General features: G+C 35.7%; 1 protein-coding gene across 5 annotated transcripts in view; it reads left to right on the top strand.

Moving 5' to 3' along the window:
• Positions 1–7,035: 7,035 nt before the first annotated feature.
• Positions 7,036–26,985, top strand: part of MNS1 (meiosis specific nuclear structural 1) — a 66,951-nt gene continuing 47,001 nt past the window's right edge. For all 5 annotated transcript variants that reach the window (XM_079129947.1, XM_079129944.1, XM_079129946.1 and 2 more), the window contains exons 1-7: positions 7,036–7,170; positions 7,858–8,079; positions 12,844–12,971; positions 20,800–20,902; positions 23,974–24,203; positions 24,798–25,014; positions 25,115–25,222. In XM_079129947.1, the coding sequence (XP_078986073.1) occupies positions 7,168–7,170; positions 7,858–8,079; positions 12,844–12,971; positions 20,800–20,902; positions 23,974–24,203; positions 24,798–25,014; positions 25,115–25,222 (1,011 nt within the window). In that variant the 5' untranslated portion in view covers positions 7,036–7,167. The remainder of the gene's footprint in view (positions 7,171–7,857; positions 8,080–12,843; positions 12,972–20,799; positions 20,903–23,973; positions 24,204–24,797; positions 25,015–25,114; positions 25,223–26,985) is intronic.

Below are 26,985 nucleotides of genomic sequence, written 5' to 3'. Positions count from 1 at the left end.
GTGATGAGAGACCTGTAGGAGGTGTCCAGCCCCTTAAACAGATCTAACAACTGCAGAGGCAGCCTGGGACCTATGTGTCCACAGTATAGCATGTGAGACCCTGGGGAAGATCACACAGAACTAGACACCAAGGTGGGGGCAGAGCAGATTCAGGCCATCCTGAGTCTGGCTTTGTCTGGCTCAGCTCTCCACTTAGTTGGAGTCACACTGTTTATGGATCTGACATGTTTCTTCTCTGTCCTTGGAGCCACTTTATTGCTGACACATGGCACACAGCAGCACAGTTGTCAGACACAGGTAGCGATCCTTCTCCTCACCCATTTCTAGCCATTTCTGTTGCCAGGGCCTTGACCTGTGGATGTATCTTGGGAGGAACTGCTACTGTCTGTTGTAGACCACTTAATGAAGATGGTGCAGGGAATGGGCATGTGGAACCCAGAGTCAGACTGGGAGGTACTGCTGAGAGTGGGGGCCCCTGCAGGCAGGAAGCAGAGAGGAAGGGCAGGTGGGTTGGCACTTCTGATGCCCTTCTACCAAGGCTGTTGGGTCTCCTCAGGCAGCTGAGGTTCACGGGGCAAGAGGCACGTTTGCTGGTGCTCCTCTGTGGAAGGACAGGGACATTAGAAAGATCACTGGGCACGGGCAAGGTATAATCCTCAGAGGCACAGACTTCCCCTGGAACATGCACCCTACCCCTTGGCCTTTCTGGTACTTCAGTATCAGGTATGTAGCCATCGTTGCATGGAACTTCCTCTGGGCCAGCGAACCCAGATTTTGTATGGATCAAAACCCATGTCAAACAGGATTGTCATTATTGCAGGGTCTGGGTGTTTGAGAAGTGCCTCACTATAATGATGGGGTACATACTGCTCACCCTGCCTCAGCCATGGGTGCTGTAGGATTTGCTTGACTGTGGGCCACTTCTTGGGGTTCACAGTCAGTATTTGTGGATAAGCTTTGATGGGAACAGAGTGTGGGACATGGTACCTTTCGAGAACGATCTGCTTCAGCATCTCCTGAGCCTTGGTCTCTGTAAGGTGGCTCCCTGTCAACATAAAATATACAATGACACCCAGGCTCCAGATGTCCCCTGCATACTCTTGCTGCAGGACAATTTTGGGGGCAAGGGATGGGAGAGTATCCCAGAAGTTATTCAGCTTCTGTCCACCTGTGAACCTGGTGTTGAGGCCAAAGTCAATGAGTGTGATGTTGCATCTGGAATCCTCCATGATGTTCTCTGGCTTCAGATCTCAGTGCATGATGTCCTTCTCATAGCAGTAGCCCATGGCACACACTATCTGCCTAAAAAGTCTCTGAGCCTCCTCCTCTTGCATGCCACCACGTGTGATGTGCTGTGATAGCTGTTCCCCACCTGCATGCTCCACCACAATGTAGATATTTTTGTGGGTCCCAATAAACTGAAGTGGCCGGATCACATTGGGATGCTCCAGGGTCTTCAACACTTGTGGTTTGAAGAGGACCAGGATGTTCTGCACTACCATCCTTAGGACTTTCACGGCCACCTCTGCCCCAGTGAGGCGATGGTAGGCTAGGTTTACCTACAGAATGGGAGAAAAATTACCACATGTACCTCAGAGTACTAATCTCTAGGATATATAAAGAACTAAAAAAAACTTAACACCAAAAAAACAAATAACCCAATTAATAAATGGGCTAAGGAACTGGACACTTCACAGAAGAAGAAATACAATCAATCAACAAACATGAAAAAAATATCCATCATCTCTAGCAATTAGAGAAATGCAAGTCAAAACTACTCAAGATTTCATCTCACTCCAGTCAGACTAGCAATTATCAAGAATACAAGCAACAATAAATGTTGGTGAGGATGTGGGGGAAAAGGTACACTCATACATTGCTGGTGGCAATGCAGAATGGTGCTGCTGGTGCAACCACTCTGGAAGGTAGTATGGAGATTCCTCAGAAAACTTGGAATGGAATCGCCATTTGACCCAGCTATCCCACTCCTTGGCCTATACCCAAAGGACTTAAAATCAGCATACTACAGAGATACAGCCACATCAATGTTCATAGCTGCTCAATTCACCATAGCTAAACTATGGAATCAACCTAGATGCCCTTCAATTGATGAATGGATAAAGAAAATGTGATATATATAAATGTACACACACACACACACACACACACACACACACACACACAATGGAATATTACTCAGTTTTAAAGAAGAATGAAATTATGGCATTTGTTGGTAAATGGGTGGAATTAGAGACTATCATGCTAAGCAAAATAAGCCAAACCTAAAAAAACCAAAGGCCAGCTGTTTTCTCTGATATGTGAATGCTAATTCACAATGGGTCGGGGTGATAGGGAAGAATTGAATTACTTTATATTAGGTAGAGAGGAGTAAAGGGAGGGGAAGGAGTATGGGGGTAGGAAGGATAGTAGAGTGTAACAGACATTATTACCTCATGTACATATATGACTGCCTGACCGATGTGATCCTACAATATGAATGATCAGAAAAATGAGAGATTACACTCCATTTATGTATGATCTATCAAAATGTATAAATGCATTTTACTGTCATGTACAACAATTGAGAATAAAAACATTTTTTAAATCAAAATAAAAAAAAAAAAAAACAAGACAAAACAAAAAACCCAAATCAAATAACCAACATCCAAAGATCACAACCACCAGCCACCAAACTCACTATCTGGGAGTCTGACAAGTCACCAAAAGCTTCCTATACTTATGGACAAAAATCCTAGCTACAGCCACCCTCTTATATACCTGCTGTTTGGAAATTTACTTGCAATGGCTACTTGTGAGGTCAGAGCAAGAAACGGCCCAGTCATGCATAATCCCCAGTAGTCATCTCCCTTTGGGTCTTCCAGAACTTTTTCCATTTTCAGAATAAGAATAAGAAAGGACTCCAGATTTTTTTTTAGCTAAAGTGGGTTATGGAAACTGATATTACTTGTTTAGAAATTAAAATTTGTATAATAAAAAGGTTTAGGGGTGAAATGATTGGGTTATAAGACTCTTAACCTAATCAGTACATTAATCTCCTGACAGGGATTGACTGGGTAGTAACGATAGGCAGATATGTTGTGGCTGGAGGAGGTGAGTTATTGGAGACATTTCTTTGGGTATACATTTTGTCCCTGGTGAACAGAGTTGGTTCTCTCTGCTTCCCACTTGTTGTGTTCTGAGCTGCCTTCCTCCACCATACCCTTCTGCCATGATGTTCTGCCCATCTAGGCCCAGAACAATGGAACTGGCTGTCTATGGACTGAGACCTGGGAAACTGTGAGCACCAAATGAAACTTCTCCTCCTCTAAAATTGTTCTTGTCAGGTCTTTTGGTCACAGCAATGAAAGAGCTGACTAAAATATCTACCTAGCACGCATGAGGCCCTGGGTTTGATCATCCCTAGCACTGTGCAAAATAAATAAATGAATAAATAAAATAAAGGGAGAAGGGACTAGATAAAGTAAACTGAAAGTGTCCAGATTTTGTATGGATCAAAACCCATGTCAAAGAGGATTGTCATTATTGCAGGGTCTGGGTGTTTGAGAAGTGCCTCACTATAATGATGGGGTACATACTGCTCACCCTGCCTCAGCCATGGGTGCTGTAGGATTTGCTTGACTGTGTGGGCCACAGTCAGGACAACATTTATTGTTGCTTGTATTCTTGATAATTGCTATTCTGACTGGAGTGAGATGAAATCTTAGAATAGTTTTGATTTGCATTTCTCTAATTGCTAGAGATGATGGACATTTTTTTCATATGTTTGTTGATTGATTGTATTTCTTCTTCTGTGAAGTGTCCAGTTCTGTGAAGTGTCCACATACAAAGACCTTCTGGCAGAAAGGAGAAGTAGTCTTAAATAAACATGCAAGCTTCCACAGAGAAAGAAAAAAAAAAAAATTAAACCAAAAGCAAACAGAAGGAAGTTTTGATAGTAAAAGCAGATGTCAGTAGACTTGGAAATACAATAAAGATTAATAGAAAAACTGAAAAACTAATGAAGCCAGAGATTCGTTCTTTGAAAATATAAATAAAACTGATGAAACTCTTAGCTGGACTCACAAAGAACAACACTTCTCCAAAGTAATTTCTGGGTAGAGCTTGCTTTGTATGCGTAATAGTGATCATATTTCAACAATCTGTTCATTTGACAAATATTTATTTAGCACCTATTATATACTTGTATTTTCAATACTTGGGGTACATCAGTGTTCAAAAGCAAAATTTCTGATGACAGCTCACTGAATAAGTTTTAATTAGGAGCTACTTTATAAGAAGCTATACAAGTCACAGTCATCTTGAACAAGAACAAAGCAAGAGCCAGGTATGTTGGTGCAAGCCTGTAATCCTGGTGGCTTGGGAGGCTGAGGCAGGAGGATTGTTAGTTCAAAGCCAGCCTCAGCAAAAGCGAGGTGTAAGCAACTCAGTGAGACCCTGTATCTAAATAAAATACAAAATAGGGCTGGGGATGTCAATAGTAAAACAACGAATAACCTGGTTAAAAAAATAGCAATAAATCTAAATAGGGATTTCTCAAAAAAAAAAAGATATACAAGTAGCCAACAAGTACATGAAAAAAATGCTCAACATCAATCATTAGAAAAATGCAAATCAAAATCACAATGAGCTATTACCCCAATAACAATGGCTAAAAAAAAAAAATGAAAATAACAAATGGTGAGAATAGGGAGAAAAGGGAACATTTGTACTGTTAATGAGATTGTAAATTGGTATACCTATTATGGAAAACAGAATGGAGTTTCCTCAAAAGCTTAAAATTGAGCTAAGATCTGATCCAGCAATCCTGCTACTGAATGTATATATATCCCAAGGATACCAGTATGTTGCAGACTATTCACAATAGACAAGGAATGGAAACCACATAAGCTATCATCAACTAATGAATGAAGGAAATGTGATAAATAAACACAATGGAAATACTAGTGAGGCAAAAAAAAAATATGAAATCCTGTTATTTGTAACAAGATGGATTGAACCAGATATCATTTTGTTAAGTGAAATAAGGCAGGAACAAGAAAACAGTATAGTATTGTTCTCCCTCATATGCAACATAAAATAGTTGAAGCAATCGAGGCTTAGAGTCGAAGAGTGGTTATCAGAGACCAAGGAAAGTAAGAGGAAGGAGAGAAAGATGGGGAAAGGTTGATCAATGGGTACTAAGTTAGGTAGGAATAACAAGTCTAGTGTGCACAGTGGGGTGATTGTAGATTACAATAATGTGCCATGCATGCTTAAAAACTAGAGGAAAGAATTTAGAAAGTTTTCAACATAAAGAAATAATAAATGTTTGAAAAGATATATATGTTTAACCTGATTTTTATATGCAATATATACATGTACTGAAACATTCCATGGTACCCTGTTAATATGTAAATTGTTTTTATGTGTCAGTTAAATATATGTGTGTATGTATAGGTATATGTATATCATATTATTTTGTAGAGTTCCTGTGGGGGTTTTTAATACTAACAGGGAATTTTATGCATGTAAGAGTTGCATACTGAATTCAAAAATTTTTGCATGTAAACACTTTTCAGTCAATTTTATATTTGTGGTAACTGGGTTTATAAGATCCTCAAAAGACCAAAACATTGATACCCTTCCCCCCATGCCTCCCACAAGTACTCTTTCCATGTAGGAGAAGAATTTGGGTCTAACATGAGGTCTAAATGCCCAATAGGGGTATATAAGTTGGTATTCATCTCTCTGCATTTCAGTTTGGAAACTTTCTGTAGATATACTTTCATGGTCACTGATTTTTCACTTGTGTCCATCAACTGATAAGCCCATCAAAGGTTTTCCATTTCCAGCATTTCCTTATGATTCTTTAAGTTTCTCTCTCTATTCATATTACCCATCTGTAATTTCATGTCATTCACATTTTTTTCAGTCCTTAGCACATTACTCAGTTATTTAAAATTTCTATCTAACAATTCTCAAAATGCATCATAGCTGAATCTGGTTCAGATGCTTACTGTGCCTTTTAAAATCAACTCACCTTTGGCCTTGTTATTGAAAGCTGATTGTTAATTTGTTGGATTATAGGAACTGTTAGACCTTTAGTGAGAGGTTATATATTATGTGGTTAGGACTTAGGCTGTGTTTAATATCAGCTTTAGCTGAAAGTGCCAGAGACTTCAAAGTATTTTTAGTTTGTTCAACCTTTATCTGGTGGTAAGGATGGGAGGGCGATTTCTTACAGTTTTACATATGGAAAAAAACGTTAAGTTCATTTTTGTATTAATCTTTAAGCAGGCATATTACTACCCAGGTTGGACTTCGAATTGGGATAACACAAACCAAGTTATGCTATCTTTTAAAACAAATTCAGCTTTGACAGTGTCTCAAATATATCACCTTTAAAATCAGTATATTTAACTAATTTCTCTGATCACTTTTTTTCTTAAAATTCTTCCATTTAAAATGGACGTTAGTGTCTAACCTGACAGTGAAAATTCAGACCAACATCGGGCCATCATCTGTTCTGTTCTCTCATTTGTACCTGGACCATGTGGCAAAATAAGACCCATATGGCTTCACATATTTTAACCCCAAAGCTTATTAACGGCCTCTGTGAAGTGGGAGGTGAAGGTTCCTGGAAGCACAAACCACCCACAATGCATCACAGTAACCCAGCACAGCAGCCGGTGACCAGGACTCCCACTGCTAAGGATGAAACCAATCACAGTTCCGGCTGAATAGGGCCAATATACTAAACGATAGTTTGTGTTTTTCTTGCACGTAGTTGACACAGGTCTCAGCATGGCTTCTAAACCAGAGTACAGCCGCAGGAGGGAAATCTTGAGCTCCCTAGCGGTCTGCAAAAGGCTTACCTCGGGACCTGCGCTGATCTGAACTTCGCGCCTGTCGAGTTCAGACCTATTAGAAGGCCCCCTCTGCCGGCCTGCGAAGAAACTCAATGTTGATTGGACCTTTCCGTGCCCAATGGGAAGCCGCGTCCTGCGCGGGCGGGGCGGGCGGGGCGAGCGGGCGGCAGCCGTTGCCCGGACACCGCGTCCACTCCGGAGCGCGCGGTCAGACCAGGGTCTTTTCTACCCAGCGGCGCCTGCATTTGCAGGGAGGTGTTGGCTGTGGGAGCCGGAGAGGGAGATTTTGCCAGCCAAGATGGTGAGCCAGTCGTGGGACTCAAAACTGCCTCTTTATGGTTTAGAGCTCGTCTGCCTCTGTCAGAGGATTCGAAGTGCCTAATCTGAGAATTCAGTGGGAGACTTTGTTTTTCAGGGGCGTTTGCACAGTGATTTCCATTCACTGCATTTCCCCCCGCACAGTATTACATCTATTTTAAAATCTGCCTTACAGAACCTCTGAACAAATGAGTGGAAATATAAGTCTGGGAGAGAGCGAACAGCCCAGTAGCAGCGGTTTACCTATTAGTTTGTATTAGAAAAATCTGACCAGCTTCTGAATAGTACTTTGTGGCCCTGTAGTGTGGTAGTGGGTGGAATGAGAGGAGGAATTCCCTGGGTCGTGGTCTCTACAGGGAACAGCTAGGTCTCTACAGTTCCACGGCCTATCTTCGAAGCCTAGTATTGGTGCTTAGAAGCTGCGGAACCTTGGGTTTAATTACTTTTACTTTTAATGCCTTATCTATAAAACAGGGAATAATATTAGTAGTTATTTAATTGATTAATGTGTTAAGCTATCACATTTACTCTTTTATTAGGTATACTCTGAATTTAGGAAGGAAACCAAAGACTCTTCTTCATTATTATTACTTATTTTGTTATATTACCTCAATATATTTTAAAAATTGGACTTTGGAACATTTCACTATGCCCATTTTATCCATTATAGACTTCCAAACAGAGAACTTTGAATTTTAGTGAAAGGCACCAGAAATTAGTAGATGAAAACTTTCAGAAAAATTTGGATATCAAAGCACTAAAAGAGATGCAGAGTCAAATCAGTAGCCAACTGGAAAAGAATAAAAATGATGACAGTATTGAGTGCAAGAGATTCCTCAGATTATTACAGAAGGAACAGTTCGAATTGGATATGGAAGAAGCCATCCAAAAAGTAAGTTTTACTGTCGATAGTTACATTCTTTTTCCCCTTCAGTTTCACCTTGGAAATCATAAAAACCAAAGGCTAATACTGGAGTTGACTAGAGAGACAAGTATCAGGTAAGGGATGCCGTATTGTAAGTCATCCAGAATCGTTATAAAGAGCCAACTTTCTGGAACTAGACTGTCTTTTAAAATCCTAACACTATATCATAGCTGCAGAACCTCAGGTGAATTGCTTTTACTTTTTATCTTCATCTGTAACTTGGGGAATAATAATGGTACCTCCTACTTAGAAATTTTTAATAATAAGTAAATACATGCACAACCTTTAGAATAGTTCTTGGCAAAAAGTTCCCAGATTTTTTTAACATAAATATGAAATCCATAATTATTAACTTCCACAGTTCATGTAAGTGTAATTGTGTTACTTTCTGTATATTTCTAAGGACAATAATATAAGGATGTCTTATATTTATTTACTGAAATTAAACATGTTCATTATCAAGTGGTAGAAAATGAACACTTATGTATTAGTTACAAATTAACTCCTATTTTTCATTTTTTAAATAGTACCTGGAAAAATTCAGGTACCACATATGTGTATGAAACTCCTAAAATATGGAGATTTTTTCAATGATATTTCTAAATATTTTAAAGGAACAAATTGGTAGAAAAAGAGAAACTGATAAGAAGTGAGATACATGAGAGAAATGAGTTCTCATAAATGTAAAGGAAATATGATACTATTTTTTTGAGTGCTGGCTGTATGTTCCCCATTTTCTAGGATATTGCAGGGAATAATAAAACCAAGTTTTAAAAGTGGTATCCATTCCTCTGTGTTCCAAATTCCAAAAACTTAAACATGATTTTTTTTTTTAAACTCTGAGCAGGCAGATTCTATTCAATTTTTTTGTCATTTTTCTTATTTTTCAGGAAAATCCCAGATAGTATACTGTCTTTCTGCTATTTTAGTATGCATCAAACAAATATGGATAGTTTCTTTCATGGAATACCCTAATGACATCATCTTACCCATTCCTTAAACAAATTTTCGTGATTGTGTCAAAAATTGACTTTTTCAATTGTTTGTTTTAATCAGGACCCAATTCAGTTCATACAGCATATTTGGTTGCTGTGTCTAAATAATCCCTCAGATTAAGAGGAAACAGCCCTTCTTTCATCCTTTGTATTTTTAACTTTGTTTTTTAAAAATGTATTTTAATTGTTGATGGACACAATAGCTTTATTTTATTTGTTTATTTTTATGTGGTGCCGAGGATCGAACCCATTGCCTCATACATGCTCAGCAAGTGCTCTAATACTGAACTACAACCCCAGACCTAGCTTCATGTTTTTAACTTGTTAAAATTAACTAGGGCATTTGTTTTATAGAGTATCCCACATTCTGTATCTGTTTGCTTCCTCATGTTTCCTTTCATTTGTGTCTCTACCTCTAATATTTCCTCTAAATGGAAGTTAGTCCTAAAGATATTTAGTCTGAGATCCAGGTCTCTTAGCAAGAATGCCAGGTGATACAAGCATTGTGTCACATCATAAGGCACATTAGGTCTGGTCATCCCACTTTTAGCAATATCAGTGCTAATCATTGGATTCAGTGAGATAGCCTCCTTCCTTCATTATAAAAGTTCCCATCAAACTTTCATAGATAGTTTCACAAAGTTTTTTTCTTTCATTAGGGGTTGCAGTACACTTGATTTTTCTGTTATTCCTTTCACATTTAATTAGTGAAAATTCCTCTGTAATGAACTTTTCTTCATCAGCTAGGCTATTCTTACTGGAAAGGGAGATAAATAGTTAATTTTAGAGTAAAGAAGTGGTGTCTATGTTGTTATAAAAATTTTGTTTTTAGTTTTTGACTATTTTTAAAAATATCTGAACTCATGGGTCTTTATATACTTATATTAGTATTCTTTTTGATGCTCAAATTATCTTGTCCTTGGCCAATGGATGCTTTTTTATATTGCTTCTGTGTTCTTTTGACAAGACACCCTTAATCTTTGATATCTTCCTCGCTTTTTATCAGAATAAAATGTTTCAGGCTTTTGGTCGTTAATTTTGTTTCAACTTGACCGGGCTGTGGGGTGCTCAGGTTATTTGATTTAACATTCTGGGTGTTTTGGGGTAAGATTACCATTTAAATTGGTAGATTGAGTACAAAAAGATTGACTCTTCACTAAATAGGAGAGAATCCCTCGTGTCTGACTGCTGCTTTTTTTCCTGCCTTTGACTTCATACTGAAACACTGGCCCTTCTTAGATCTTTATGCAGGAAGCTACTTAGGCCCTCCTGGTTCTCAGGCCTTCAGAAGCAACTGGAATGAAACCATTGCCTTGTCAGCTTGGCAGTGTAATTTGCATTTTAGTCTTCTCCTTTCCTTGTAATTGCCTTTTCCAAAACAAAGAAGGTTGGCTATTGTTATCTATACAGCTTTCCTTTATCCTTTCAACCCTACTGTATAAGTAAAGCTCTTTACAAATAGCTTACCTGCACCCCTATGAGAAACAAATTTACATCTGTAGTACAGACTGGTATAGTTCTTTTTGTCTTTATATCTAGTCAAACAATGTTTTCCAAAAGTTTACGTCCACTCCTGTTCTCCTTTGGTGTAGTTATGTGTTTCACTTTTAATAGGTTAATATGCTATAGTCTGCACTCCATTGTTTCCCCCACATCTGGTCATTTTTGTTCCTTTCTTTAATTTTTTATGTTGAAATAATTATAGATTCTCAGGAATTTGCAAAGATGGTATGGTTAGAGGTCTGTTGTGCTCTTGGCTCTTCCCCCCCAGTGATCAAGTCTTACATAATTGTAGTATAATATCAAACTCTGAAAAATGACATTGGCACAATATATGTGTATACTTAGATGTTATTTTTTTCTCATGCATAGATTTGCTCAACTACCATCTCAAAATATAAAACTGTTCTAGCTCCACACAGATCTCATGCCTGCCACTCTGTTGTTGTAACACCTATTCCTTTCAACCCTTCCTATGCCTGGCAACCATTATTTTTTTCTCCATCTCTGTAATTTTTTCATTTCAAAAATTTACATAAATGTATTTAAAAAGTTAAACACACTAATTCAGCAGTTCTTCTTCTAAGCATGTACCCAAGAGAGTTGAAAACATACGGGAACTCTTTGTATGTTTCTATGAACCCAAATTCCTAAGAAATAAAGTCTATCTTTTTAAAGAGATAATGGTAATGGTTGCACAATATTGTAAGTATACAAAAACTACTGAGTTGTGGATTGTGAAAGGTGAATTTTATTCTATGTAAATTATATCTCAATTTTTAAAAAAGAATATGTTCCAAGAATGTTACATTGGTAGCATCAGTCAGTATTTTACCTTTTGGGGATTGACTTTTTCCCCCACTCAGCATAATTCCTACAGATTGATCTAAGTTGTCATTTATATTTTTTATTGCTGAGTAGTATTCTTAAGTGTCGATATATCTCAAATTACTTGATCATTCACCTGATGAAGTTTATCTAGTATATTTCTTTTCTTTCCTTTTTTTTTGCGGGGGAGAGTACTGGGGATTGAACTCAGGGTACTTGACCACTGAGCCACATTCCCAGCCCTATTTTTGTATTTTACTTAGAGACAGGATCTCACTGAATTGCTTAGGCTGACTTGAATTCACAGTCCTCCTGCCTCAGCCTCCTGAGCCACTGGGATTCCAGGTGTGTACCACTGTGCCTGGCAGTCTTGTGTATTTCTAGCAGTGGCTATTATAAATAAATCTGTAAATGTTTGGGTACATAAATAAACATGTTTGGGGATGAATGCTTAGAGTGTAGCTGTTGATTTGTGTGGTAATTGCATGTCAGCTTTAAAATAAACTACCAGACTGATTTCCAGAGTGGCTGTACTACTTTACATTCCCACCCAACAATATTATAAGTATGCAGTTTTTCCCCATTTAGTGTTGCCACTATTTTTTATTTTAGTCATTCTAATAGGGATGTAGCAATATCCCAGTGTAATTTTAATTTGCCTTTCCTGACGGCTGATGATGTTGAACATTTTTTTCAAGTGTATTTTTCTTAAATATAGATCTGTATTTGTAGATCTGTCATTTTGTAGGAAATATAAAACAGAAACAAGTGACATACTTTTGACAATCAGTCAAATGCAGAATGTGGGATATTCTTTAAGCTGTCTGCCCTGATTTCTACAACAAAGCAATGGCTTGGAAAAACATTGCATGCATGAGGGAGCGGTAACCATTATAGAATATAAAAGAAACTTAAGAGGTAACTACATGTAGGGTATGGACCGTGTTTGGATTTTGATTTGAACAAACAACTGGAAGAAAAAACATAAGATAGGTGTGGAAACTTGAATGTGTACAGGTATCAGACAGTTTAATGGCATGGTTGTTATATAAAAAGAAATTCTTATCAGGTAGAAATCCATATTGAATTATTTACATGATAAATGACATTATGTCTAGGATTTGTTGTAAAATACTATAGCACAAAAGAACAAGGAAAATAGAGTGGAATGTTAATGTTTGAAAAAATGAGTGATGAGTAGCCATGGGCATTTTAAAAAATATTCTCCCAAATTTTTCCATGATAAAATATTTGAGAAAGGACTTATTTAAATATTTTATGCTTTAAAATAAAACATAAATAGTTGACTCTTGCTCTTAAGGCATTTACTTTTCCATTGTAAAATAAACAGACTCAACCTTGGTGAAGAAATAAGGATAAATAACTGAAGTTGTCTTTTTTTATTCAGGCAGAAGAAAACAAGAGATTGAGGGAACTCCAGCTTGAACAGGAAGAAAAACTGGCTATGGAATTGGCAAAATTAAAACATGAAAGTCTAAAGGATGAAAAGATGAGACAACAAGTAAGAGAAAACAGGTATCTTGGTTTCTACCAATTCTATTTATTGTCAAACTTTTAAGTAATTCTTAGAACCTGAAAGTGAAATTTCTTTGTTTAGATCATTGCACTTAATTGATATTTTGCCTGGAGATTTTGCTTTAAATCCCAAAATATTCATTTGAGAAAATAACTTGTATTCATAGAAGTGATTGATGACATTTACTAAATATCAGCCCCTTCTGTTCTTTCCTAACTCTAACACTTCTGTTCTTTCGTTAAGCATAAATTTTAAAATGACCTTTTATAAAAAGTAGGCTCACTTAATTCTAGTATCAATTTCTTTTTTCTTAGTTCATTTTATTCATATATAATATTAGGGTTCACTTTGACATAATTATACAAGCATAGACTATTACTCCCCAGTACTATCCCTTTTCTTCCCTTCCTCCCTTCCCCTGTTCCCCTTCCTCTACTCTACTGGTCTTCTATTTATTTATAGTTTTTTTTTTTTAAATTAGTGCCTTATGGATATATCTAAAGATGAGATTCACTGTGATATTCATATATGTAGATAGGAAAGTTTGGTCAGATTCATAGAATAGATTTCTTAATGCTGCCTAAGATTGAATTACTTTTTGGGACAACCATGTCACCTGTTGATCAGAACTTATGGCCAAGTTAATGTTAATCCTGTTTCTGCATATTTGAATATTGGAAATTTACTTTGATCATTGTTCTACTTTATCTTAAAGGACTTCTATGTGTATCATAGGAACCATGGATAGCTTCAGGAATTTTGAGCCTCATTAAAATATATATTCAGTAAATATACCCATGTTGTATTTTTCTGGCTCTACAATTTTAATCTAGATTCTCTAAGAAATTATTAGTCTTGGGGTAGAGGTGGGGGCTTAAAATTACTGCTAAAATCTATATGCTGTACTGATCTCAAACTATCTTTTTGAAGTCTTAATTCTCTAATCATTGTTAGCTATCACTTATGATATCATATCATCTGAAGATGAAACAAATATTTCCTCATGTCTTTGTCTAATTCACTGACATTAGGAGTTAAATAGAAGAGTTTTCCACTTCTGGCATTGCAGACTAGGTGATTCAGATTTATGTTCCCTCAGAGAAAAGAAAGTCTGGAGAAAATGTAAAAATAAGAACCGGGAGAGGAAGGAAACCAAATTGGTGAGCTTGGCTTTGGTAGCTACATTTCTCCTGGAGGATTCTGCTGAGACTGAAAGCATGACCGAGAGTTATGCAAAGCAGAGCTTGACTGATAAACTCATGGCAACGTGTTCAAAATTCATCAAGCTTTACTCTTAAGTTCTGTGCACTTAAGTTTGTTATTCCTTAATAATACAGTTTTAATAGATTTTATTACATAGGCAAGATGAATATTTTGTGAAAGGTTAGTATAAAATATCTAGAATAAAGCATGGAGAGATAAAAGGATCAAATATAAAGATAAAAACTTAAATATGGGCTATGGTGGACAATTCTAACAGGTACATAATTTTAGTCCTGGTTGCACAGGGGAAAGATCATGATGCAGAAGCATTTTTTGAAGAGATACTGGTCAAGAATTTTGTAAAAATGATACAAGACATAAAGCCTCAGGTTCAAACATACAAAATAATAAAAACTCTATCTAAACAGCCTTGTCAAAATTTTGAAACCCAACAATATAAAATAACAATTAAAAAAATCTGGGGAATATAGTTCAGTGGTAGAGCACTTGCCTAGCTCACAAAGAGGTCTTGGGTTCAATTCCCTGCACTGTTAAACAACAGAATATATAAAAATAATAAAGCAGCCAGACAAAAAAGGCCATTAACTTCAAATAAGCAATAATAGAAGTATGACTGAATTTTGAACAGAAACAATAGAAACTAGATGATAGAACTGAATGAAAATTGTAGCTCATCCAGAATTCTATGTTTTGTGAAAATTTTCTTCAAGTTTAAGGGCAGAGTCAGTCAGTTGAATACGCTTTGAAATTGAGTATGCTCACTCAGCAGTGTCAAAATTGCCAAGTTTTATTTTTTATTTTGTGTGTAAGCCATGCTGACATTTTGACCAACAGGCAGGAATAGATTATTTTTTAGTTTGGTGTATTTATCTGCAAATTGGCAGGTCTAAATTCAGAGAACTGTTTGCTGTGGTGCTCAAAATGTATCATAAGTAATTCAAAATCACCAATATTAAATTAGGTTATTTATTTTTTTTAAACAAATACTTGTTTTTATTGTCAAATTTTAGAAGAACATGAAGTGGATAGATTCCCTTTATTATAAGGCATTTTATGCAATCATTTTCCCCAAAGAAATTTTAAAATACATTTTTCCTAGATGCAGGAAACTAATCCCCACTCCCTTTGTTTTATTGGTGCATTATAGTTCTACACACTGATGAGATTTTGGGGGGGATTGATCCCAGGGGCACTTAACCACTGAACCACATCCTCAGCCCTTTTAATTTTTTTTATTTTGAGATGAGTCTTGCTAAGTTTTTTAGGTTCTTCCTAATTTGCTGAGACTGGCTTTGAACTTGCATTCCTCCTTCCTCAGCCTCCTAAGCTGCTAGGATTACAGGTGTGCACCACCACACTCAACATTTGTTGTTACATATTTGTATATGCACACAGTACACAATGTAACAGTATAATATGGCCAATATTACTCCCAGGCAGTTCCCCTCTCCTTCCCAACCTCGCACCCATTGGTCCCTTTCTTTTATTGATTTCCTTTTGATTTTCATACCCTCACCTTTTCCTTTCTCCTCCCTAGCTTCCACATATGAGGGAAAACATGGGACCTCTAACCTTGTGGGTTTTGCTTATTTCACTTAACATAATGATCTCTAGTTCCAACCATTTTTCTGTAAATTATATAATTGCATTTTTCTTTATGACTGAATAAAACTTCATGGTGTGTGTGTATGTGTGTATATATACACACACACCCCATTTTCCTTATTCATTAATCCATTGAAGGACACCTAGACTGGTTCTATAGTTTAGCTGTTGTGAATCATGCTGCTATAAACATGGGTATGCATGTATCACTGCAGTATTATGACTTTAATTCTTCAGGATAAATACCGAGGTGTAGCTGGGTCATAAGGTGGTTCCATGCCTAGTCTTTTGAGAAACCTACATACTGATTTCCATAGTGGCTGTACTAATTTACAATCCCACCTGCTGGGATTATAAAATTCTTTTTCTCCACATCCTCTCCGGCATTTGTTATTCATATTTTTATTATATGCATTCTTGATGCCTGCCATTCTGACCAGTGTGAAATGAAATCTTAGTGTAGTAGGGTTTTTTTTTTTTTTTTTGCAGGGAGCAGGGTGGTTTGGCACTGGGATTTAACCCAGGAACACTTTATGACTGAACTACATTCCCCAGCCCTTTTTAAAAATTTTTTTTCTTTTCAGACAGGGTCTCACCAAGTTGCTTAGAGCCTAGCTAAGTTGCTGAGTTTGGCCTTGAACTTGTGATCCTTCTATCTCAACCTCCTGAGTCACTGGAATTACAAGCATGCATCACTATGCCCAGCCTCATTGTAGTTTTGATTTGCATTTCCCTAATTGCTAATCATGTTTAACATTTTTTCATATAGTTATTGACCATTTGTATATCTTCTTTGACAAGTGTCTTTTTAATTCATTTGCTCATTTCTTTTTTTTTTTTTTTTTTTTTTTTTTTGCAGTGCTGGGGATTGAACCCAGGGCGTGCATGTTAGCAAGCACTCTACCAACTGAGCTATATCCCCAACCCCTCATTTTCCCCTTTATTAATTGGGTTATTTGATTTTTTTTTTTTTTTTTTTGGTGTAAATTGTTTTGAGTTCTTTGTATATTCTAGATATTCAGCCTCTGACAGAAGAGTAGCTAGCAGAGATTTCTTCCATTCTGTAGGTTCTCTCTTCACATTTCTAAGTGTTACCTGTGCTGTACAGAGCTTTTTAATTTGATGCCATCCTATTTATTAATTCTTGGCATTATTTCCTGAGCTTTAAGCATCCTATTGGGAAAGTCATTTCCTGTATCTATATGCTGGAGTGTTGACCCTATGTTTTCTTATAGGAGTTGCATAGTTTCTGGACTAATTCCTTGGTCTTTGATCCATTTTGAGTTGATATTTGTCAGTGTGATAGATAAGGGTCTAGTTTCATTCTTCTACATATGAATAACCAATTTTCCCAGCACCATTTGTTTAAAAGGCTAGCTTTCCTCCAATGTATGTTTTTGGCACCTTTTTCAAGGATCAGATGACTGTAGATGAGTGGGTTTGGCTGTGTCTTCTATTCTGTACCATTGGTCTATGTGTCTGTTTTTATGCCAGTACCATGGAATTTCTGTTAACATACCTTTATAATTTGAAGTCAGGTATTATTTTAGTTAGTTTTTCACTGCTGCAAGTAAAAGACCCAACCAGAACAATTGTAGAGGAGTAAGAGTTTATTTGGGGGCTTACGGTTTTAGAGGTTTCAATCCATAGACAGCAGATTCCATTCCATAGGGGTTCAGGTGAGACAGAACGTCATGGCAGCAGAGTTGGAGTGGGGAGCAGCTCACATGATGATCAGAAAGCACAGAGAGATTCTCACTGACCAGATAAAAATATATATACTCCAAAATCACGCCTCCAATGCTTCGCCTCCTCCAGCCACACCCCACCAGCCTTCAGTTACCATTCAGTTAATCCCATCAGGTGATTAATTCACTGATTGGGTTAAGGCTCTGTAACCCAATTGTTTCTTCTCTGAACCTTCTTGTATTGTCTCATGTGTGCTTTTGGGGAACACCTCACATCCCAACCATAACAGGTATTGTCATGTCTCCAGCATTGCTTTTTTTTGGCCTAGAATTGCTTTTGGCTATTCTGGGTCTTTTATTCTTACAAATGAGTTTTTGGACTGTTTTTTTTTTTTTTTTTTCCCCAGTTCTCTAAGAATGGTATTTTAATGGGGACTGTGTTGAACCTATATTTTGCTTTCAGTAGTATAGCCATTTTAATGATATTAATTCTGAAGATTAGGCTCTTTATAGTAAAAAAAATTAATTTTCGAAATACATTTTTGAAATGATTTTTAAAATCATTATTTTGGAAATATTTGTTTGATTTTACAAATCATGAGACTTACTGATTTTGAACACATGATTTTATAATCCAAGAAAATACTTAAAGGAATTAAATTTTATAGTGCTTTTAACTGAAGTTGGGAAACTTGGTGCTTATTTTTAAGAATCCTATTTTAATCACATCATTGATCAACTAGTACACTTTATAATAATCATAATTCATGGACAATTAGTAACTATATTTATTATATAGTTAGTACATAACTTTGTGAAAGCACGAAAAATACCTCAGATATAATTTGTACTTAAATTCCACAAAACCACCACAAAAAGAGTTTTCCCTTATTAAATTAAATTAATGCTAGATTGACAGGTTAAACCATTAATTCATAAAATGAAGTAGAAGAGGGGAATAAAAAGTGAACATAAAGTGCTAATTTTAGATTTAAAAAAAAACAATATTTTTATAGCTCAGGGCTAGAGAGCTTGTCTACTGTGCACAAGGCCCTGGGTTCAAATTCTAGCATCACAAAACAGTTAATCAAACAAATGAAAACAAACAAAAAGAAGATTGATAGAATCCTGCACTAAAGGAAATACTTGCAGTTGTTCTTTATGTAGAAGAAAAAGATGATCCTAAGCTTATTTTAGAACTGAAGGAGGTAAATAATTATTAAAGGTAGGGTAATTTGAGTGTAGAAAATCTTTACTATCATGTCTTTTGGGTTTTAAAATATTTAAGAAGTTAGAAATATAACAAAAGTGAAATAGGAAGTAAAAATATGAAGGCAAAGTAGTCACTCTTTCAGTGTCTAAGAAATAAGGACAAAATTTAATAGACTTTAAACAAAGAAGCATGCTATAATTTCTACCAAATATTTATAAGACTATATAATTGACAATAGAGGAGAAAATGATGACCTTAAAAAGTGGTTATGCAGAAAACAACTGACATAGGCTTGAGACTGCAATTCTTAGAAAGTCCTGCTTTTAAGTTTGGTCATTGGCAGGCATCTGGAACTTTGGATTTCCAGTAAGTACCTGAACTGGTAAGAGTGACTCATTGTGTCTAAACTGAGAAAACAATATGGTTTATACTGAACATTGTTTTCCTTCTTGGATTCTGAAATTTTGTATTTGATATGGAAAGATTTCTTAAGTGACCAGCCCCCAATAAAAATTCCACATGTGGTCTTTCTAATGAGCTTCCTTGGTAGACAACATTTCTCATGTGTTGATACAACTCATTACTGAGTGAACCAAGCATGTTATGGAAGATTCCACTGAGAGAGGACCTTTGGAAACTTGTACCTGGTTTCCTCTGGATTTCACCTCCTGTGCCTTCTTCCTTTGCCAATTTTGCTCTGTATCCTTTCACTGGAATGTGTTATAGCAGTTGAGTAAAACTACATGCTGAGCCCTATGTACCCTCTTAGTGAATCATCTAACCTGGAAGTGGTTGTGGAACCCCATTGAAGAGTCAAAAAGGGGAGAAAAGAGAACACAGAACAGAGGACAAGTAGAAGATACTAAAATTTTCAATTTAAACTCAACTCTATTAGTAGTTATAGTAAACATATTTGAACTATTTACCAAAATAGATGATACATTGTACCAGAATGAAAGGATCAACAGATTGTCAAAGGATTCAATTTATACATATTACACATAGTATGCTCTCTGATAAAAGTGGAATTACACTAGGTACCAGAAACAAAAATATTACCGATCTTTGTAGGTTAATATATTTAAAAATGTATTTCAAAATAACCTTTGAGTCAAAAAGTAATAACCAAAATTGAAATTCAAAAGTATTTTAACAGATAATAACTCATAATAAAAGTTGTAGGATTGGAGTGACTTGAGCAAAATAGCAGTGTGAGCAGCTCCAAACTCCTGCCCCTCCCCACCTCTTCCCCTACCAGAAACATCAAAAAACCTGGAGAAATTGTCAGAACCAACTTTATAAGAACTCTGGATAATATCCAAAGGTTTATAGCAACTAAGCAAATGCTGAATCAAGAAAAAGGCAACTTAAAAGTGGTAGGAAAGTTTTGTGGTATTTTTATTCACCCTTGCCCAATCCCCTCCCAGCTCAGAGGCAATTTTAAGATAGTAGCCCACGTTTCTGGTGAGACCTTGCTTCCTGGTTTAAGGAGGGAGCAGAGCATACTTCATTTACATTTATTGTGTATGTCTCTTCTAACTTACCTTGAGGCTACCTGGAAGATTGGCACAAAATGTTCATTTCCTTTTGACCTAGCTCAGAACTCATTTAGGTTGGAAGAACAATTTGCATTTCTGAAGGATTTAATATTCAGAATATATAAAGAACTATGATAATTCAACAACAAAAACCAAACAACCCAATTAAAACAATGGTCAAAGCACTTAAATAGACATTTATTCCAAGAAGATACACAATAGCCATAAGCACTTGAAAAGAGATTCAACATCATTAGTCACTAGGGAAATGCAAATTAAAGCCACAACAAGATGTTATTTCACACCTGTTAGACTAGTTAAAATAAAAACAATGGAAAATAACAAGTGTTAACAAGAAAGTGGAGAAATTGAAACCCTCAGACATTGCTGATAGGAATGTAAGGCATCCATTACGGAACTAACTTATTTCTCCTATGGATCTAAAATACCAGTTGTATACTATCTTTGAGAAAATTGAAAATGTTGTCACTGAATTTTCTGAGGAGCTTAATTCTCTTAGGATCTGCAGATTTAAATTTGACTTTTTTTTCCCCCACAGTATTGAGCTCAGAGAATTGGAGAAAAAATTAAAAGCAGCTTACATGAATAAGGAAAGAGCAGCCCAGATTGCTGAAAAGGATGCCATTAAATATGAGCAAATGGTAATGTTGTTTCTGGTTATTATGCTTTTAGTGTCATATAGAAAACCAAAATAGACCAGTTCTTTTTTTAATTGTTTCATTCTTTAAAAAATTTACACTGCTAGATTTCAAAAAACTGGTATACCTTTCAGATTCTTAAGGTCTCAAAATCTTCAGTGATTTCATAGGAAACCTTGTTTAACTTAATATTAGAGCCTTTCAGAGGCCCAGACAACTCTCAGCATTCTTTATGGCCACTGATTATTCTTTGACAAACTAGTATAGTACAAATTGCTACCTAATAAGTATATTTTTGCATGTTATTTATTTTTAAATGATACATAAAATTTTAGAGGTGATATCAAAATAGTTAATAGTGCAGTGCAGTATGGGTATTCATTAGGAATAGATGAAGGCTATAAATGGTACATGTTTTATGCATGTATGTATATTTGTGTTACATTTATTTTATATAGCATGCTAATTAATAGTGAAAACCTTAGGTGTGGCAAGTTGGTAGGAAAAGGTGAGAGAATTTATTTCTTAGAGCCATGTGAATTCTATCCTTTCATAATAAAATAGAACACAATGTATGGTTTGTTCCATGGTTTGTAGTTTTAATTATCCTGATAGTTGAGGTTATTCAAGACCATTACAGATATTTTAATCAGATTTCTTAAAGAATCGCTACTATTTTCTAAGTCAAAATTGATTCACAAAATTAAAGCCAGATACTCCAAGGACTTGACTAGGTGTCAGGATATTTAGATACTAGTATTTGGCTCTGTCTCTCTGAGCCTAAATCTGTAAAATGAGAACAATATATTTCTATAAGTATGTAGTAATCTGTACATAAAAGTTTTATCATTTTGTACATATTGTAGGCATCAGTTATATCAGGAATGACATTTATCATTCATATTCTAATCTGCTTTTAAAAATTTTTTAAATTCATTTTTATTGTAAACAAATGGGTACATCTTGTTTCTCTGTACATGAAGCAGAGGCATACCATTTCTGTAAACATACATTTACCTAGGGTAATACTTTTTGATTCATTCTGTTATTTTTTTTCTTCTCCCCCACCCCTCCCACCCCCTTATCCCTCTATAGAGTCCTTCCTTCCTCCATTCTTGCCCCCTTCCTACCCACTATATGTGTCATCATCCGCTTATCAGTGAGATCATTCGTACTTTGGTTTTTTGAGATTGGCTTATCTCACTTAGCATAATATTCTCCAACTACATCCATTTGCCTGCAAATGCCATAATTTTATTATTCTTTATGGCTGAGTAATATTCCTTGGTATGTATATATACCACAGTTTCTTTATCCATTCATCAATTGAGGGGCATCTAGGTTGGTTCCACAATCTGGCTATTGTGAATTGAGCAGCTATGAACATTGATGTGGCTGTATCTCTGTAGTATGCTGATTGTAAGTCGTTTGGGTATAGGCCAAGGAGTGGGATAGCTGGGTCAAATGGTGGGTCCATTCCAAGTTTTCTAAGAAATCTCCACACTGCTTTCCAGAGTGGCTGCACTAATTTGCAGCCCCACCAGCAATGAATGAGTGTACCTTTTTCCCCACATCCTCTCCAACACCTATTGTTGCTTGTATTCTTGATAATCGCCATTCTAATTGGGGTGAGATGGAATCTTAGGGTAGTTTTGATTTGCATTTCTCTTATTACTAGAGATGTTGAACATTTTTTCATATGTTTGTTGATTGCTTGTAGATCTTCTTCTGTGAAGTTTCTGTTCATATCCTTAGCCCATTTGTTGATTGGGTTATTTGTATCCTTTGTGTAGAGTTTTTTGAGTTCTTTATATATTCTGGAAATTAGTGCTCTATCTGATGTATGAGTGGCAAAGATTTTCTCCCACTCTGTAGGCTCTCTCTTCGCATTGCTGATAGTTTCCTTTGCTGAGAGAAAGCTATTTAGTTTGAATCTATCCCAGTTATTGATTCTTGCTTTTATTTCTTGTGCTATGGGAGTCCTGTTAAGGAAGGAAGTCTGATCCTAAGCCAACAAGTTGAAGATTTGGACCTACTATTTCTTCTATAAGACGCAGGGTCTCTGGTCTGATTTCAAGGTCCTTGATCCATTTTGAGTTGATTTTTGTGCATGGTGAGAGATATGAGTTTAGTTTCATTCTGTTGCATATGGATTTCCAATTCTCCCAGCACCATTTGTTGAAGAGGCTATCTTTTCTCCATTGCATATTTTTGGCACCTTTGTCTAGTATCAGAAAATTGTATTTATTTGGGTTTGTGTCTGTGTCCTCTATTTTGTACCATTGATCTACCTGTCTATTTTGGTGCCAATGCCATCTAATCTGCTTTTTATATTTGATGCTGCTAAAGCTAAGATATGATCAGAAAGGCAAAGGGTAATTTCAAAAATTGCTCCATTATATTTAATTTAAAACTTATTTTGTTAAATGATTTGAAACCGCTCAAAAGAATTAATCCATCCAAGAAAAGGATTGTCTTTAACTCCACGGGAATGGTATTGAGTGAGTGTACTCAAACTGCAGAAAACAGGCATAGTAGCATATAGGACCCTTTTAAGTTAAAGAGATTACAAAAGGCTTTAATACATGAGAAAGAGAAAACTCAAGGGCGCATGGCAGGAAAGAAAGCTTCAATTAGGAGAAACTTAATAGGTGCTCAGAATCATTTCATAGCAGACCTGTGTGAAAATGGCAGTACTATCTTGACTCCAGATAGCAACTGATGAACAGGGAGCTAAAAGCCATGAAAATTGATATGTAAAAAAAGATAACTACTGCTTTGACAGTTTAAAATGGTTTTTAATAAAGGACTTATAATTTTACTTTCTGTTTTTCAGATGTGTACTTACTAATTATCCTTATCCTTATTCAGGTATTACCCAAGCATCTCTAGAGGCTGCTCATCATTCAAACCCATTAGGTCACAATGACTTACTTTGATTTTTTAACCTAGACAGCTGAAAAAATTTATTTTATATAACAGGCTTTAAAACATTCAGTTATATTTATTTGAAGTATTCTATCATACTGGGTTGTGATTTGACAAGGGAAAGATAAATTTTGTTTTAATATCAGAAGCGTGACGCTGAAATAGCCAGAACCATGATGGAAGAGCACGAGAGAGTAATGAAGGAAGAGAATGCTGCAGAAGACAGACGAAACAAAGTGAAAGCCCAGTACTCTCTGGACTTAGAGAAACAACTGGAAGAACAAGAGAGAAAAAAGCAGGAAGCTTATGAGCAGTTGCTGAAAGAGAAACTCATGATTGATGAAATTGTTAGGAAAATCTATGAAGAAGATCAATTGTAAGTGTATCATGTAAACTTAAAATTCTTATGTGCCTGAATATTTACTTCAGATTTGTCTTAGGTTTGTTGTGAAGAGGTGGAGCACATATAACAGTGTGAATACATAGTAAATGCTCAATAAATATTAGTTATGATCACAAAAATTGAGACCAGCTTTTCTTCATCTTTGTCAACATGATTGTTAATAAGTTATCTCATAATTAATAAATGCTTATTAACTAGCCGAGTGACCTAAATCTTTGTTTTTCTTAAATATGTCCATACCATGTTATGGGACATGTTTTCTGATGAATTTTCTTGGTGGACGGCTTAAGTGTAGATTATGCGGCTCATGTTAATAGGTTGTAGCCTTTCTGAAATGAAATGCTTAAAACTTCATTAGTCAGTTAGAAGTACAGTAGGATTTTATCCTGAGAAAATTTGTAGTGGCCACATAGTAGGCACTCAAAATGTTTGTTGTATTAATGAACAAATTATAAATAGGAAAGTTGTTTTCCCCCACATTATTATCAACAGAAGTAAATTACTGTTTATTTTTTGATATTTTGTTATTTCTGTTACTATAAAACTATACCCACTATTGCTCTTTAGGGAAAGGCAACAAAAGTTAGAAAAAATGAATGCAACAAGAAAATATATTGAAGAGTTTCAGAAAGAGCAGACTATCTGGAGAAACAAGAAACGTGAGGAGATGGAAGAAGAAAACAGGAAAATCTTAGAGTTTGCCAACATGCAGCAGCAAAGAGAAGAACATAGGATGGCAAAAGTTCAAGAAAATGAGGAAAAAAGGTTGCAGCTTCAGAATGCGGTATTAAAATAACCACTTCTCTGATACTGGTGAATTTCTGAAATATTTGGTATAGAATTTGGATCCTATAAATATATATATATATTTTTTAATTTAATAGCTGACTCAGAAATTGGCAGAAATGCTGCGGCAACGTGAAGACTTGGAACAAGTACGACAGGAATTATATCAGGAAGAGCAAGCTGAACTATATAGGAGGCAACTAAAAGTAAGTTTCAGATATTGAAAGAATTATTAACAGAGAAGAATATAATATTCAGGTGAAGGAGTAGAATGAGTAAATTTAAACCCAGCCTATCAGTAATCACATTGTATATAAATGGTGTAAACAATGCAGTTAAAAGACATTTTCAAGATGGATAAAAAAGCTCCACCCAGGGAGCAGTTCATAGACTGCATCATAAAAGGTATACTATAACTATGTTGTCTACAATCAGCACAATTTCAGTATGAAGACAACATGCAGTTTCAAACCAAAGGGATAGAGAAAGACATACCACATAGACAACTAGTCAATTAAAAGCAAGTTAGAGTGCCTGTTTCAATATAAGACCAAGTCAACTTCAGAACAAGGATTAATGTAGTGGAAGTAATAACCCTAAAGGCATATGGACCTAACTAGCAAACCTTCACAATACCTGAAGCAAAACTGACAGATTTGAAAGGAGAAATAGACAAATCCACAATCAAGAGTTGAAGATTTTAATACTCTTTTCTTATTAATATATACACTAAGTGGTCTGAATCACAGGATACAGTGCTGAGCAACAATGTCAACAAATCTGACCTAAATGACATTTAGAGAGTACTTCACCCAATAACTTCAGGGTGCAAATTCCATTCAAGTACACATAGAACATTCACCAAGACATAATATTCTAGGACATAAGTAACTCTTAATAAATTCACAGGGTTTTAAAATATACCAAGTATATTTTCTGACTACAGTGTAAATCAATTATAAATCAGTAATGAAAATATACCTGTAAATTCCTTAATATTTTGTAAACAAACAATATACTTTTATATAAGCAGTGAGCACAGGAAGAAATCATAGTGGAAACTAGATTTTTCAAACTGATGATAAGAGTGTACCAAAATGTGTAGGAAGCAACTAATGCAGTACTTAATGGGGAGTTTATGTCTTTAAATACATGTTAGAAAAGAACAATAATTAAAAATTAATGATCCTAAGTCTACACAAAAATTTGTATATAAATGTTCATAGCAGCAGTATTCATAAATGGCTAAAAGTGAAAATAACCTAATGTCTATCTACTGATGAATGTAGAAACAAAACATATCCATGTAGTAGAATGTTATTCAGTGATAAAGAAATGAAGTGCTGATATGCACTGAAGTATGGATGAGCCTTTAATTTTATCTTAATTTTTAAAAACTACCTCAGGAATGTTATGTAAGTAGGAAGAAACAAATGTGCAACCTTTTGAGAGTGACTCCTTTTGCTGAGCATAATTTCCTGGAGATTCATTCATGTTGCTTTTATCAATACTTTGTTCTTTTTATTATTGAGTAGTATGTTTTGGTATGCATGTACCAGCTAATTTGATACTTCACCCATTAAAGGGCATCTGAAATGTTTCCAAGTTTGGGCTCTTATGAATACATCTGCTATAAATATTTAGGTATAGATTTCTGTATAAACATAAGTTTTCATTTCTCCTGGGATAAATGCTCGAGAGTAACTCCATTAGTCTTGTAAATGCCAAACTGTTTTCTAAAACAGCCATATCATTTAACATTCTGACCAGCAGTGTATGAGTGATGCAGTTTCTCTGCATTCTTGCCAACATTTGGTATTACCACTGTTTTTTAATTTTAGCCATTTTAATAGCTATGTAGTGATATCTTATTGTAGTTTTTCTTATTTTGTGTTCACCTTCTGACAGTTTTGAATATTGCTGCTATGAATATTTGTATATAAGTTTTTGTTAGAATGTCTTTTCCTAA

Source organism: Sciurus vulgaris, assembly GCF_902686455.1.
Source record: "Sciurus vulgaris genome assembly, chromosome: 2".
NCBI classification, from domain to species: Eukaryota; Metazoa; Chordata; class Mammalia; order Rodentia; family Sciuridae; genus Sciurus; species Sciurus vulgaris.
This window is presented reverse-complemented; position numbering and strand designations above follow the sequence as displayed.